General features: G+C 50.6%; 1 protein-coding gene across 1 annotated transcript; it reads right to left on the minus strand.

The window, feature by feature from the left end:
• Nucleotides 1–11,154: 11,154 nt before the first annotated feature.
• Nucleotides 11,155–11,793, minus strand: LOC128051702 (transmembrane protein 186-like). Its single transcript, XM_052644341.1, has one exon. The coding sequence runs from the start codon at nt 11,791–11,793 to the stop codon at nt 11,155–11,157; it is 639 nt and encodes a 212-aa protein (XP_052500301.1).
• Between the last annotated feature and the right edge of the window lie 1,475 nt (nt 11,794–13,268).

Below are 13,268 nucleotides of genomic sequence, written 5' to 3' on the forward strand. Positions count from 1 at the left end.
GCGCACACACACACATTAAGGTACAACCTGCCCTTTGGGTGTCTGCACTTTCTGGCCCCTGTGTAAAACGGCTGGCGGATCCCAGGGGCTAGAGGACGGGGAGGAGTCTTGCCAGGACCTGCTTGCCCTGTCTGGCCGCAGGCGTGTAGGCTGGGGAGGGGCCGCGCTCAGAAATGACTCGGGGCTCCCACGTTGCGGGGCCACCCTGTATTGGCTGCCTTGTCTTGCTGAATCTCCAACGCCAGTTTCTGCGCTAACAGGAACTTCCTCCTTTGTTTTCCAGATGAGGAAACTGAGGCCCAGAGAGGCCAGAGTCCACACGAGAGCTGTGCGGGGGGTGGGGCATTTTAAAGGGGCCCTTCGTGGAAGCCAGGCTGGCTGGCGCCAAGAAAGCGGAACTGCGGGGCCCCAGGGCCTTGGAGGTCCGAGGTCCAGGAGCTGGCCTTTTCTGGGCCAGCGTTTCACCTGGTGGGAAACATATTTCAGGGATTCATGGACACTGCGTTAATCAACAGAGAAATCACATCATAGGAGAGTTGTCTCCTTTTCTAATTAGTCATGTGACTGACGTGTCTCTGAAACCATCTCATCATTTAAAACAAACAAAAAACCGCACTATTATTTGTAAAGCACTTAATCTGAGCAAGGCCAGATTCACCTAGAGAAAGTGAAAGAAAGTGTTAGTCGCTCAGGCTCCTCTGTCCCTGGAATTCTCCAGGCAAGAATACTGGAGTGCCCATTCCCTTCTCCAGGGGATCTTCCTGACCCAGGGATTGAACCCAGGTCTCCTGCATTGCAGGAAGGTTCTTTACTATCTGAGCCATCATGGAAGCCCTTTAGTAGATTCAACTAGAGTTATCTATCTATTTTAATTCACTGACTCCTCAAAATACCTTTGAGGCAGATGTTGCTATGATTCCCATTTTGCAGAAGGGGAAAGCTGAGGCACAGTTCACAAGTAGCTAAACGGAGATCCACAGGCAGGCAGCAGGGTCCCCAAGTGTCTGCAAGGAGCCCAAGCTCCAGCAGCAAGTCTCAGTTGGGTGCTAATGTGTCTTTAACACCCTGGTAGCCCTGAAGTTTTTCCAGCTAGAATCCATAGCTTTATGTTCCTTGTGTTATTATGTATTTGTTAAGCTTACAGACTATCTGAGGCAATGAGAAGGGTTTTTTAATTAGGACATCAAAATAAAGATTCTTTTAAAGGAATGGATTCAAGAATGTAACAGCATAGACAATTAAATAAAACATTAAGTACATAATAGTCTAAAAAGGGGAGGATTGTGGTCGTGGAAAAAAAAGGTCACCCTCGGCCAAAGACAGACGCACATTATCCCAGGGGTGGTGGAGCACCCCCAGTTGTAAAATTAACCCATTCCTGCCCTTGCTGTCCTTTTCATCTGTACAGGGCATGGGAAGGGGGCCCCATCAGGGAAACTGGGGCCTCTCTGGGCCTCAGTTTCCTCAGCGGGAGGGGAGTGGATATGGGAGGGGACTGGGAAGGGAGGGAGCCAGACCAGGCCCAAAGTGGATTTTTGGCTTTTTTCCCTTAAAACTGGAAACGCCAGGGCTGGACATCCTCCCCTCCCCCACAGGTCTGACAGCTGGTGCTTACAAAAGCTGGGGGTGGGTGGGGGTGAGGTTTCCAGCCTAGGGAGCCACTGCCCCCCGCCCCCACCCAGGGATGTGTCTTGGGCCCTTGGAGCAGATGTAACCAGCTTGGGACTCAATTTTCCTTTCTGGAGAATGGGACTATAATGCCTGTCTACTGGCTTCACGGAGCAGGCTGAGGAAGGATCCAGTGATATGAGAGACAAGGCTTGGGGAAGGCACGAAGGGGGACATTACACTCCCCCACCCCCACCCTGGCTCCTCCCCCTCCAGCCCCTCCATAATCTGGCATAATCAGCAAGTCCTACAGCTCTGCCTTGAGATGGACCCAGAATCTCTCTACTTCTCCTTCTTATGGGACCCCACCCTGGCCCAGCCATGTTATCTCCTGGGTCTACCTTCCAGCTTCTGCAACGCCCCCCACCCCTGCCAACCCACACTCCTTTCCCCTCCAAGAGGCCCAAGGGTGCCTGAGTCAGGTCTCATCTCTCCTCTGCTCAAGAGCACTCCATGGCTCCCTCTTCCCTCAGAGTAAAACCACGTGTCCTCTTTCAGCCCATAAGATCCTGCCTGCTCTGCTGGGCCACCTCCCTGCCCTCACCTCCTCCCACTTTCCCACTCTCACTTGGCTACAGTTTTTCTTTTGGAAAACACTGGGTGTGGTGTGACCGCAGGGCCTTTACACAGGCAGTTGTCTCTGCCTGGAGCATTCTTACCCAGAGAACCAGATAACCTCTGTCTCCTCTCCCTCCTTGCCCAAACGTTCCCTGACCTAACCTCCACCCAGGCCTTCATGTCATAAATCTAATTCTCTGGATACTCCCTGCTTTCTGAGTCTGTCACTGTTCACCATCCCCCCATCATAAAATCTACCTAGTTAATTAATTTGTCTACTGTCAGACCCCCACCCCCACCCCCCACTAGACTATCAGCCTGGAGGGCAGAGCTTTGGTTCATTTGCCTTTCTGCAGAAGCAGAGCTTCCCTAGGGGCTCAGGGGTAAAGAATCCACCTGCCGATGCAGGAGATGCAGGTTTGATCCCTGGGTAGGGAAGATCCCCTCGAGAAAGAAATGGCAGCCCACTCCAATATTCTTGCCTGGGAAATCCTATGGATAGAGGAGCCTGATGGGTTACAGTCCATGGGGTCGACTTAGCAACTAAACAAGATACAGAGCAGAGCCTGCACCCAGTAGGGCCCCACTGAAGGAAGTCCCCTGCAGTCTTCCTGATCTGGCCCCTGTTGAGGCATCACGGTGTTTGTTCCCCACCCTCTGCCCTGAAGTCCCAGCCCCAGTGCCCCTGGACAATCTCATGACCTCTGGTCCACAACTGTGTGGGGCAAGGAGAGAACATGGGTCCCTGTTGATCAGCTGGAAAACCAGCGTGTGGGTGAGGTGGAGTGGGGTGTGATTGGGCCGCTGGCCTGCGATTCCTCAGCTCGGAAGTAACTGATCCAGGACTAGTCAACCAATCAGAATGATAGCTGTATATATTATATTTTTAGTATTGTAGCTGCCATGTAACATGTCACTGGGCTTTCCAGGTGGGGCTCAGTGGTAAAGAACCTGCCTGCCTATGCAGGAGATGCGGGTTCTATCCCTGGGTCAGGAAGATCCCCTGGAGTTGGAAATGACAACCTACTCTAGTATTCTTGCCTGGGAAATCCCACAGACAGAGGAGGAAAATGATGGGCACGGCCACAGGGCACCCCAATCTTCTATCGGAGGTCCGGGGCAAACCCAGTCTCTTCTGCTTTTTGACTGTGTGGTCTCGGGTGGGTGATGTGGCCATTCTGGGCCTCAGTTTCCCCATCTATGAAATGGTCAGAATCTCGCAGCAAGGATGATGGGAATCATAACAGAGTGAGTGAATTGTAGGGATGTAGCTGACAGTAGGGGCTTCCCAGGTGGCTCAGTGGTAAAGAACCTGTCTATCAATGCAGGAGATAAGGGTTCCATTCCTGGGTTGGGAAAATCCCCTGGGGGAGGGTATGGAAACCCACTCCAGTATTCTTGCCCGGAGAATCACATGGACAACGGAGCCTGGCCAGCTACAGTCCATGGGGTTGCAAAGAGTCAGACACGACTTAGTGGCTAAACAGCGGCAGCAGCGGCCGAGGTGATACAGTTAGTGAGTACGTCAGGATCTGTTAGGATGATTCCCTTCTCTTTGGTACTGTCTGGGGTGGGGAGGGAGGGGGGAACCCAATATCCTGCCCCCTGGCTTCTGGCGTCACCAGCCCATGCCCAGCCACACTTGCAAGCCTGGGCTGCGGCAGGGGGTCAGATGGGGTCTTTGGGCGGAGAGGGGCATAACAGGAAGCCCCCTGTTAGGGAGACAATGGCAGAGGAAGGGGCGGGCCAGCCCCCACACAGATGAGCCCAGCTGCCGGCTCCAGGAGGGCGGCACAGCTATTGTGAGGCTAGACAGCTGTCCCTGCGCCAGGAAACCCCAGGGAGCAAGGGAAGGGGGTGGGAGGCCAAGGCTGAGGGCCAGCCCTGACCCTCAACCCGAGGGGAAAGAAAGGCCCAATGATGGGTCCATTGTCTCCTCCTGCACGCTGGACACCTGGGTTCCCTTGAGGCCAGCCCTCTAGAATCCACCTGGCCAGGGAGTCCTGGCACAGACCCTAGCCAGCCCCAGCTGGCATCCTCCTAACCCCTGTCCCCCACCCGGCCTAGCCCGTGGTGTTGGGAGCTAGCAGCTGAGCTGGGCTGTGTTTATAGTTCCCTGGGACTGCTGAGCAAACCCCTAAATATAGAAGCTGAGCTATTTGGGGCCACGGCCCTGGGGCAGAGTTGGGCGGGGGGGCCATGGCACGTGTGCCTTTTTAGCCTGGACCCCCAGGACTGCCCAGGCCTGTCAGTCTCCTGGGACTGGGGTATGGGGGAGGGGTCTCAGGGGCACTCTGTTATATCCCATTTGAGTGGGGGACAGAGAGAGATGTGGTGGAGGAGCTCCAAGCCAAAGAGGGGTGAAGCGAGAGGCTGTGATGCCTCAGAGAGGCGCGTCAGGGGCTCAGGAGCGGGTATGGGGTTCCCAGCGCCCTGTTCCACCTCCTCTCTCACCCCAAACCAAAAAGTGGGTTGAGCTGTTGCTTCAGTGTTCTCAGCTTCTAGGAAATGAAGGCCTACAGGAAACTGCAGGGGCACATTCAAACCCCAGACAAACCCCAGAGCTTAGCAACCTCTTCCCCTTCCCCATCAGCCCTGAGCTCACTGGTGGCCCCAGCATGGCAGGGGCTGGTGACGTGGGCTGGGGGAGGTGGGGCTATAAATAGCTGATTTATAAGCAGCTGCAGGCACAACAGAGCAGGGGTTGGCTATGGATCCAGGAGCGCTCTTCAGGGTAGCTAGACCCCAAAGTGTCTCCAATGTCATCCCCTACCCCCGGCAGCCAGCAACCCCTAAGATTTGGGGAAGAAGGGGGAACAGAGGGGCGAGTTGCTTAAAAGGAACGACGCCAGTGGTTCATTAAAGGCAGCCCATTATCACAATGGCTTTTAAGAGATTCCACAGCAGGAGGCACCGTTTCGATCCCCAATCAGGGAACTAAAATCCCATATGCCTCGTGGAGTGACCAAAAATAAATAAAAGAAAGAAAAGACTGTAATGGAACATTAATGCTTACTCAGCAGCAACCAGAAAAACAGTGGAATATTACACAGCTGTGACAAAGAACCCCAGAGGGTTCGCTGCCAGGTGGCTGGGTCCTGGCAACACATTCTTTCCTTTTTAAAAATTGAGTGCAGTGTGCCAGGCTGTGTGTGCTGTGCTTAGTTGCTCAGTCGTGTCTGAGTCTTTGCTATCCCGTGGACTGTAGCCCACCACACTCCTCTGTCCATGGGGATTCTCCAGGCAAGACTACTGGAGTGGGTTGCCATGCCCTCCTCCAGGGCTCTGAGTGCAGTGTAGATCTTAACTTGCAGCTGGACAGATTTCATAGTAGAATCTTTAAGCCCTGCCCGGCCCCCAGCTTTATTGAGGTATGACTGACAAAACTGTAATATATTTAAAGCCTATGACTGGATGATTTGATCCTAGTCGGATCTTCAGCTTGGAAGAAAAGCTGTCACCAGTGTAGAAAGCATATTAAAAAGCAGAGACATTACTTTGCCAACAAAGGTCCATCTAGTTAGGGCTATGGTTTTTCCAGTGGACATGTATGGGTGTGAGAGTTGGACTATAAAGAAAGCTGAGCACCAAAGAATTGATGCTTTTGAACTGTGGTGTTGGAGAAGACTCTTGAGGGCCCCTTGGACTGCAAGGAGATCTAACCAGTCAATCCTAAAGGAAACCAGTCCTGAATATTTATTGGAAGAACTGATGTTAAAGCTGAAACTCCAATACTTTGGCCATCTGATGTGAAGAGCTGACTCATTTGAGAAGACCCTGATGCAGGGAAAGATTGAGGGCAGGAGGAGAAGGGGATGACAGAGGATGAGATGGTTGGATGGCATCACAGACTCGATGGACATGGGTTTGGGTGAAGTCCGGGAGTCGGTGATGGACAGGGAGGCCTGGTGTGCTGCAGTCCATGGGATTGCAAAGAGTTGGACACGACTGAGCAACTGAACTGAGGTGAACTGAATCTTGAGCAAAATAGAAGTCCCCAAAGCCTATACAGAAACCACTCGCGTCATAAAGCTCAGACAGAAAATGAAACAAGTTTTCAGACGTGTAAGAAAACAAAAATAATAAAGGAGGAGTGAGAGAATAAGAAACAGAATTCAGAATGGTGGAGGGAGGGAGCAGGGCCATCTCCTACTTCTTCTGGGGGGTTTGTGGGTATACCTTGCAAAAAAATTTTTTTTAATTAATGAATGAAGTAAAGTAAAGCCGGTCACAGATAGACCTGTGATCATGAGAATGACATTTCATCACTTCTGTGAACTAGGCCCCATCAACAGTTTTATGAAATTGAAAAATATTTAAAGGATTTCACGAGAAGCAGTTAGAGGAAGCAAAGAAAAGAGAGACGGCCAGAGGTGGCCAGAGGTGGGGAGACCCAACTGGGAAAGGGGCGCAGCTGGTGGGGGGGGCAGTAGTCGGGGAAGGGGAACTGTCAGCTGCCAAGCGGAAGCTCTGCGGTCCAGAGCTGGGAACACCGCTCAGCTCCTGCTAGTGTTTCTGCCTCTTGCTCTCAGCCCTCGGCTTCTTCCCCATTCTGCGAGGACTCTGGGAGCCCCAAGCTGGGGGCTGACAATGCCCAGTGAGGGTGGACACCAGCCTTCCAGAGGCTCTGCAAGGGGGTCCCAGAGTGTGGGGCGGGGGAGGGAAAGGAAAGGGGTTTACGCTGAGGGCCCTCGTCCATCTCTCCCCCAGCCTCAGTTTCCCTATGTGGGTGCCCACATCACAGGTTTCCAGGGTCCTGGGTAGTCAGGCCATGGATGCTGCTGATGATCATGACCAATGCTAGAAAAGAAGTGCTGTATTCTGGGCCAGGGGCTTTGGGAGAAACAAACCCATCTCCAGGATTCTATCAGACTGTTGTTTAGCCACTAAGTCATCTCTGACTCTTTGGGACCCCACGGACTGTAGCCCGCCAGGCTCCTCTGTCCATGGGATTTCCCAGGCAAGAGTACTGGAGTGGGTTGCCGTTCCCTTCTCCAGGGGATCTTCCAACCCAGGGGTCGAGCCCACGTTTCCAGGATTGGCAGAGTTTTTTACCACTGAACCACCAGGGAAGCCCACTCTATCAGCCATGGCCCTGCTTTCAACAGCTGTGGAAAATAGTCTGGCAGTTCCTCAAAAATTTAAATATAGAGTTGTGTTATGAACAAACAATTCTTCGTTTAGGTCAATACACAAAAACAATTGAAAGCAGAAACTCCAGCACACACTTGGACACCCACACTCATAACAGTGTGATTAGAAACTGCCAAGAGGTGGAAACCACCCAAGTGTCCATGGACAGATGAACGGATAAACAAAATGTCCATCAGCGTGCTGGAATATTACTCAGCCATAAAGAAGAATGTATTTCTGAGATGTCGACAGCATGCCTGGAGGTGGTGATCGAACAACATTCTTGAATGTACTAAACGACACTGGGTTATTCATTTGCAAATTGCTGTTGATGTTCAGTCTCTAAGTCCTGTCGGACTCTGCGACCCCATGGACTGCAGCACGCCAGGCTTCCCTGTCCTTCACTGTCTTCACTATCTTCACTTGCTCAAACTCATGTCCACTGAATCTGTGATGCCATCCAACCATCTCATCCTCTCTTGCCCCCTTCTTCTCCTGTCCTCAATTTTCCCCAGCATCAGGGTCTCTTCCACCGGAGCCGGCTCTTTGCATCATGCGGCCAAAGTGTTGGAGCTTCAGCTTCAGCATCATTTGCAAATAATTAACTTTATATCATGTGAATCTCACTCCAATTTTTAAAAATTCTGAGTGGGTCACAGCAGTGTCCCCCAACCCAACTATGGGCATCTCTCCTTTCACTCTCCTTTGGGGCTCATAGGTCTCCCCTCATTTCATCTTTCCACTGCCCTGAGATGAGTTAGGCATTGTTTTCTTCCTTTTATGGATTTGACAGTCATACATTCACTCAACAAACATAGCATGCCAGGAATTCCCCAGCGGTCCAGTGTTAAGACTCCATGCTTTCAGTGCCGAGGGCCTGGGTTCAATCCCTGGTCAGGGAACTAAGATCCCATAAGCCGAGTGGTGGGACATGATTAATTAATTAATTAAAAAGAAAACACAGCATGTCAGTCACTGTTCTAACACTGGGGAGACAGGTGGTGGTGGAGATAGGAACAAGCCAGACTGTCTGTCTCATGAGGCTGATATTTCATGGCAGGTGAAGCCTGTGAATATGATAAATAAGCACATTGCAGAGAATGTTAAGAATGGGAATATTAAGCAAGTTAATGACAGAGGTCCCATCGCTTCATGGCAAATAGATGTGGGCGGGGGGAATGGAAACAGCGACAGATTTTATTTTCTTGAGCTCCAAAATCCCTGTGGATAGTGACCGCAGCCATGAAATTAAAAGATGCTTGCTCCTTGGAAGAAAGGCTATGACCAACCTAGACAGCATATTAAAAAGCAGAGACATTACTTTCCTGACAAAGGTCCATATAGTCAAAGCTACAGTTTTTCCAATAGTCATGTACGGATGTGAGAGTTGGACCATAAGGAAGGCTGAGCACCAAAGAGTTGATGCTTTCGAACTGTGGGTACTGGAGAAGACTCTTAAGAATCCCTTGGACTGCAAGGAGATCAAACCAGTCAATCCTAAAGGAAATCAACCCTGAATATTCATTGGAAGGACTGATGCTGAAGCTGAAACTCCAGTACTTTGGCCAACTGACGTGAAGAGCCGACTCATTGGAAAAGACCCTGATGCTGGGAAAGATTGAAGGCGGGAGGAGAAGAGGGTGACAGAGGATGAGATGGTTGGATGGCATCACTGACTCCGTGAGTATGAGTTTGAGCAACTTGGGGAGATGGTGAGGGACAGGGAAGCCTGGGGTGCTGCAGTCCATGGGGTCGCAGAGAGTCGGACACAACTTAGTGAGTGAACAACAACAATGAAAGGGAGGGAGTTGGGTGGTGGGGAGGTTGCTGAACTGAACAGGGCAGTCAGGGAAGGCCCTTCAGAGAAGTTATTTGAGAAAAGACTTGAAGGTGGTGAGGAGGGCGGAACTACGGGGAGATCTGGGGAAGAACCTTCCAGGCAGAGGGAAGAGCCTGTGCAAAGGCCCTGCGGCTGGTGTGGAAGAGCAAGCAGGCCTGTGTGGCTGAAGCCGAGTGAACAGCGGGGAGAGAAGCAGGAGAGAGGGCCAGAGAGAAAGCGTGGGGCGAGATTGTGTGCAGCCGCTAGAAAGTCAGAGGTGACATTTAAAATATGTTTTAACACCTAGCAAGATGTGGAGGAGGCCAGCCAGTGAGAATAGAGTTAGCCCCATGTGGGTGCTCTCCTGTCTCCTGTCTCTCTGAGGGCCTGGGGGCACCGGGATCCTCCATGGGTTGTGTCCGTTAAGCACTGTCCGCGTCCCTCCAGCACGCGGTCCCTGTATCTCACAGAGCGCATGCGCCAGGGCGGTGCTCGGTAATGGGTGCCAGGACGAAGGCGCACGCCTGAATTTACTGTGGTTGAATCTTGACACTTTCCCCCCTTTCTTTCTTAAAAAATTGAAGCGTGTTTGATTTACAGTGTTGTGTCAGTTTCGGGTATACAGCAAAGTGAGTCAGTTATACATACATACTTATGCATGTATTCTTTTTCAGATTTTTTCCCATCGTAGGTTCTCATAAAATGGTGAGTATAGTTCTCTGCGCTATACAGTCGGGGCTTGCTGTTTACCACTTTTAGATACAGTAGTGTGTATATGTTAATCCCAAACTCCTAACTTATCCCTCTGCGTCCCCCTTTCTCCTCAGGTAACCGTAATTTTGTTTTCCTATGTCTGTGGGTCTGTTTTTGTTTTGTAAAAAAGCTCATTTGTATAATTTTTTATTAAGGGATATCATGTGATATTTGTTTTCCTCTGTCTGGCTTATTTCGCTTACTGTGATCATCTCTAGGTCCATCCACGTTGCTGCAAATGCCACTATTTCTTTTTTATGGGCGAGTAATAGTCCACTGTCTATATTTAAACACCACATCTTCTGTGCTCATTCAGCTGTCAATGGATATTTGAGTTGTTTCATGTCTTGGCTATTGTAGATAATGCTGTAATAAACACTGGGGTGCATGTTTCCTTTTGAACTATGGTTTTCTCCAGGTATATGCCCAGGAATGGGATAGCTGTATGGTAACTCTATTGTTAGCTTTGCGAGGAACCTCCGTTCTATTCTTTTTTTTTTTTTTTTTGCCTTTTGTTTTTATGTATTTGTAAGTATACTCCCCATTTTTTTCTAATTTTGAGATCTAACTGGCATATAGCATTGTATTATTTAACATATACAATATGATTTATATATATATATAGTAAAATTACAGTAAGTTAACATCCAGCATCTCGCACAGTTAACAAGGTTTTTCCCTTGTGGCTATTCTAAATGATCAACCCCTCCAGGCGCTGGGTGCACCAGGAGGCCCAGCAGGCCGAAATCCCTCCCCGTTGCCTGAGAGTTCTTCAACGAGCCACCAGCTCTGCATCAGCAATGACATCCAACCATCCCAGGAGACCAGGAGGATTCTTTTCCACTTTACAGACGTGAAAACTAAGGTTCTGAGAGACTTCATAACCTGGCCCAGGCGGGGGCTTTGAAAACTAACAAAACCCAAGTCCCCCACACCTGTCCGATTTCACAGCAGAGGATGGTTTGAGCAAACCTGTCATTGCTTCCTCCGAGAACCTACCAGAAAATTCTGGCCATTATCTCGATGCCACACGCAAGTGCAGTAAAGAATTGGCACTCAGGGCCTCTTTCCTAAACGCGGCTACCAATGTCTATCTTGTTAGTTTTCTCACCTCAGGGGCCGCGGCAGAAGTTTCGCAGCAGCGCAACCCCGTCCTTCAGCCCCGCCCACACCCTCTGCCGCCCTGCGGGAGCCTCCCAGCAGCCACCTGGGCTCCAGGCCATTCACTTGAGCGTGTGCAGCATCCTGAACACCTGCGTGAACCGCTCTTGGTCCAGGACGCGCCCGTAGTGCAGGGTGAGGTAGAAGGTCTGTTTCCCGCTGTACTGCTGGATCCGCACGAACAGCTCCTGGGGCCAATCCGGGCTCTCCGTCATGGGGATCACGGCAGCCACAGGGCAGTAGGTGTCCTGTCGCCGGCCCCAGAAGGTCAGGTGGGCCACCCGCAGCACGGTGCCCGCCTCGTTCACGTACAGGATGCCCACCAGCCTCCGGAAGAAACGGCTCATCCAGCACAACATGGCCAGGGCGAAGCCGGCGACGCCGCCCGCCAGGCACAAGGAGCTGAAGGGCATGAGGCCCTGGGAGTAGCAGTAGAGGCCCGGCGGCAGGGCGGCCACCGTCAGGGCCGTCTGTGCCACCTTCAGCCGAGACAGGTACCCGAAGGCCTTGATGGCGTCGAAGCGGTACACCATCTGAAACTTCTCCGTCTCTGGGCCCGGTGGCTTCTCCCTGGAGCGGGGCGGCCCGCTTCCCACCCACCTCCTGGGATCCTGCCCACCGCAGCAGCACAGCCGGTGGAGCCGCCTGCCGCAGGCGGCTGGCCCTGGAGACGGCGCCACAGCTCGGAGGAAGGCAGCCATGGTATCACTGCCCGGTGCCGGAAGTCGGTTCTATTCTCTATAGTGATTGCGCCACTCGACATTCCCACCAACAGTGTAGGAAGGCTGCATGTCCTCCACCCCCTCTCCAGAATTTATTGTTTGTACGCTTTGGATGACGATGACCATTCCGACTGTTATGAGGTGGGACCTCACTGCTATCCTGATTTGCATTTCTCTAATTAGTGATGCTGAGCATCTTTTCATGTCTGTGGGCCGTCTGTATGTCTTCTTTGGAGAAATGTCTGTTTAGATCTTCTACCCATTTCTTGATTGAATTGTTTGGTTCTTTGATTTTGAGATGCATGAGCTGTTTTTGACATCTTTCAACACTTCAGTAATCTCTTTCCCTTTTCCTTTATTATCTTTTTTTTTTTTTTTTAAAGAAGAGAAATAGTCTTTGATTCGCGGCTGGACTGTAGGATGAGGTCAAGGCTCTCAGGCCCCTGGGAGTGAGGCCAAGCCCTGAGAGCCAGCGACCTTTTAAATTTTGCTCCTGGGTGCCTCACTCTCCTCACCCTATTCCCAGCTCTGAGTCTTAAGAAGGCAGTGGCATTAGCTGATTTAATGTGGCCTCTCCAGTGTCCCTGCCAATGTTGTTCTTTTCTCTGCTGTCCTCCACTATGAAAATGGCCTTATTTTCCTCTAGTGGCAGTGGCATAAAGGTTCTTTTTCTTTAAAATTATTTTTTATTGGAGCATAGTTGACTTACAATGTTGTGTTAGTTTCTGCTATACAGCAAAAGTTTCCTTTCAAGATAAATTCATTCAAGAATTTAAAAAAGGTGGTGGTCCAATGGCTAAGACTCTGAGCTCCCAATGCAGGGGGCCTGGGTTCGATCCCTGTTCAGGAAACTAGATCCCACATGCCACAACTAAGACCCAATGCTGCCAAATAAACAACAAAAAAAATTAATTTGAAAAATATCTTTTAAAAAGGATTTAAAAAAAGGAAAACTTGCTTGAAGGAAGAATCTGTGGGCAATGGAGAGAGGAATGAATGGTGTTTGGGAGCTGGCAAATAGATGGGGAAACAGTGGAAACAGTGTCAGACTTTATTTTTGGGGGGCTCCAAAATCACTGCAGATGGTGACTGCAGCCATGAAATTAAAAGACGCTTCCTTGGAAGAAAAGTTATGATCAACCTAGATAGTATATTCAAAAGCAGAGACATTACTTTGCTGACTAAGGTCCGTCTAGTCAAGGCTATGGTTTTTCCTGTGGTCATGTATGATGTGAGAGTTGGACTGTGAAGAAAGCTGAGCACCGAAGAATTGATGCTTTTGAACTGTGGTGTTGGAGAAGACTCTTGAGAGTCCCTTGGACTGCAAGGAGATCCAACCAGTCCATTCTGAAGGAGATCAGTCCTGGGTGTTCTTTGGAAGGAATGATGCGAAAGCTGAAACTCCGGTACTTTGGCCACCTCATGCAAAGAGTTGACTCATTGGAAAAGACTCT

This window comes from Budorcas taxicolor, chromosome 7 (assembly GCF_023091745.1).
Source record: "Budorcas taxicolor isolate Tak-1 chromosome 7, Takin1.1, whole genome shotgun sequence".
Taxonomy (NCBI): Eukaryota; Metazoa; Chordata; class Mammalia; order Artiodactyla; family Bovidae; genus Budorcas; species Budorcas taxicolor.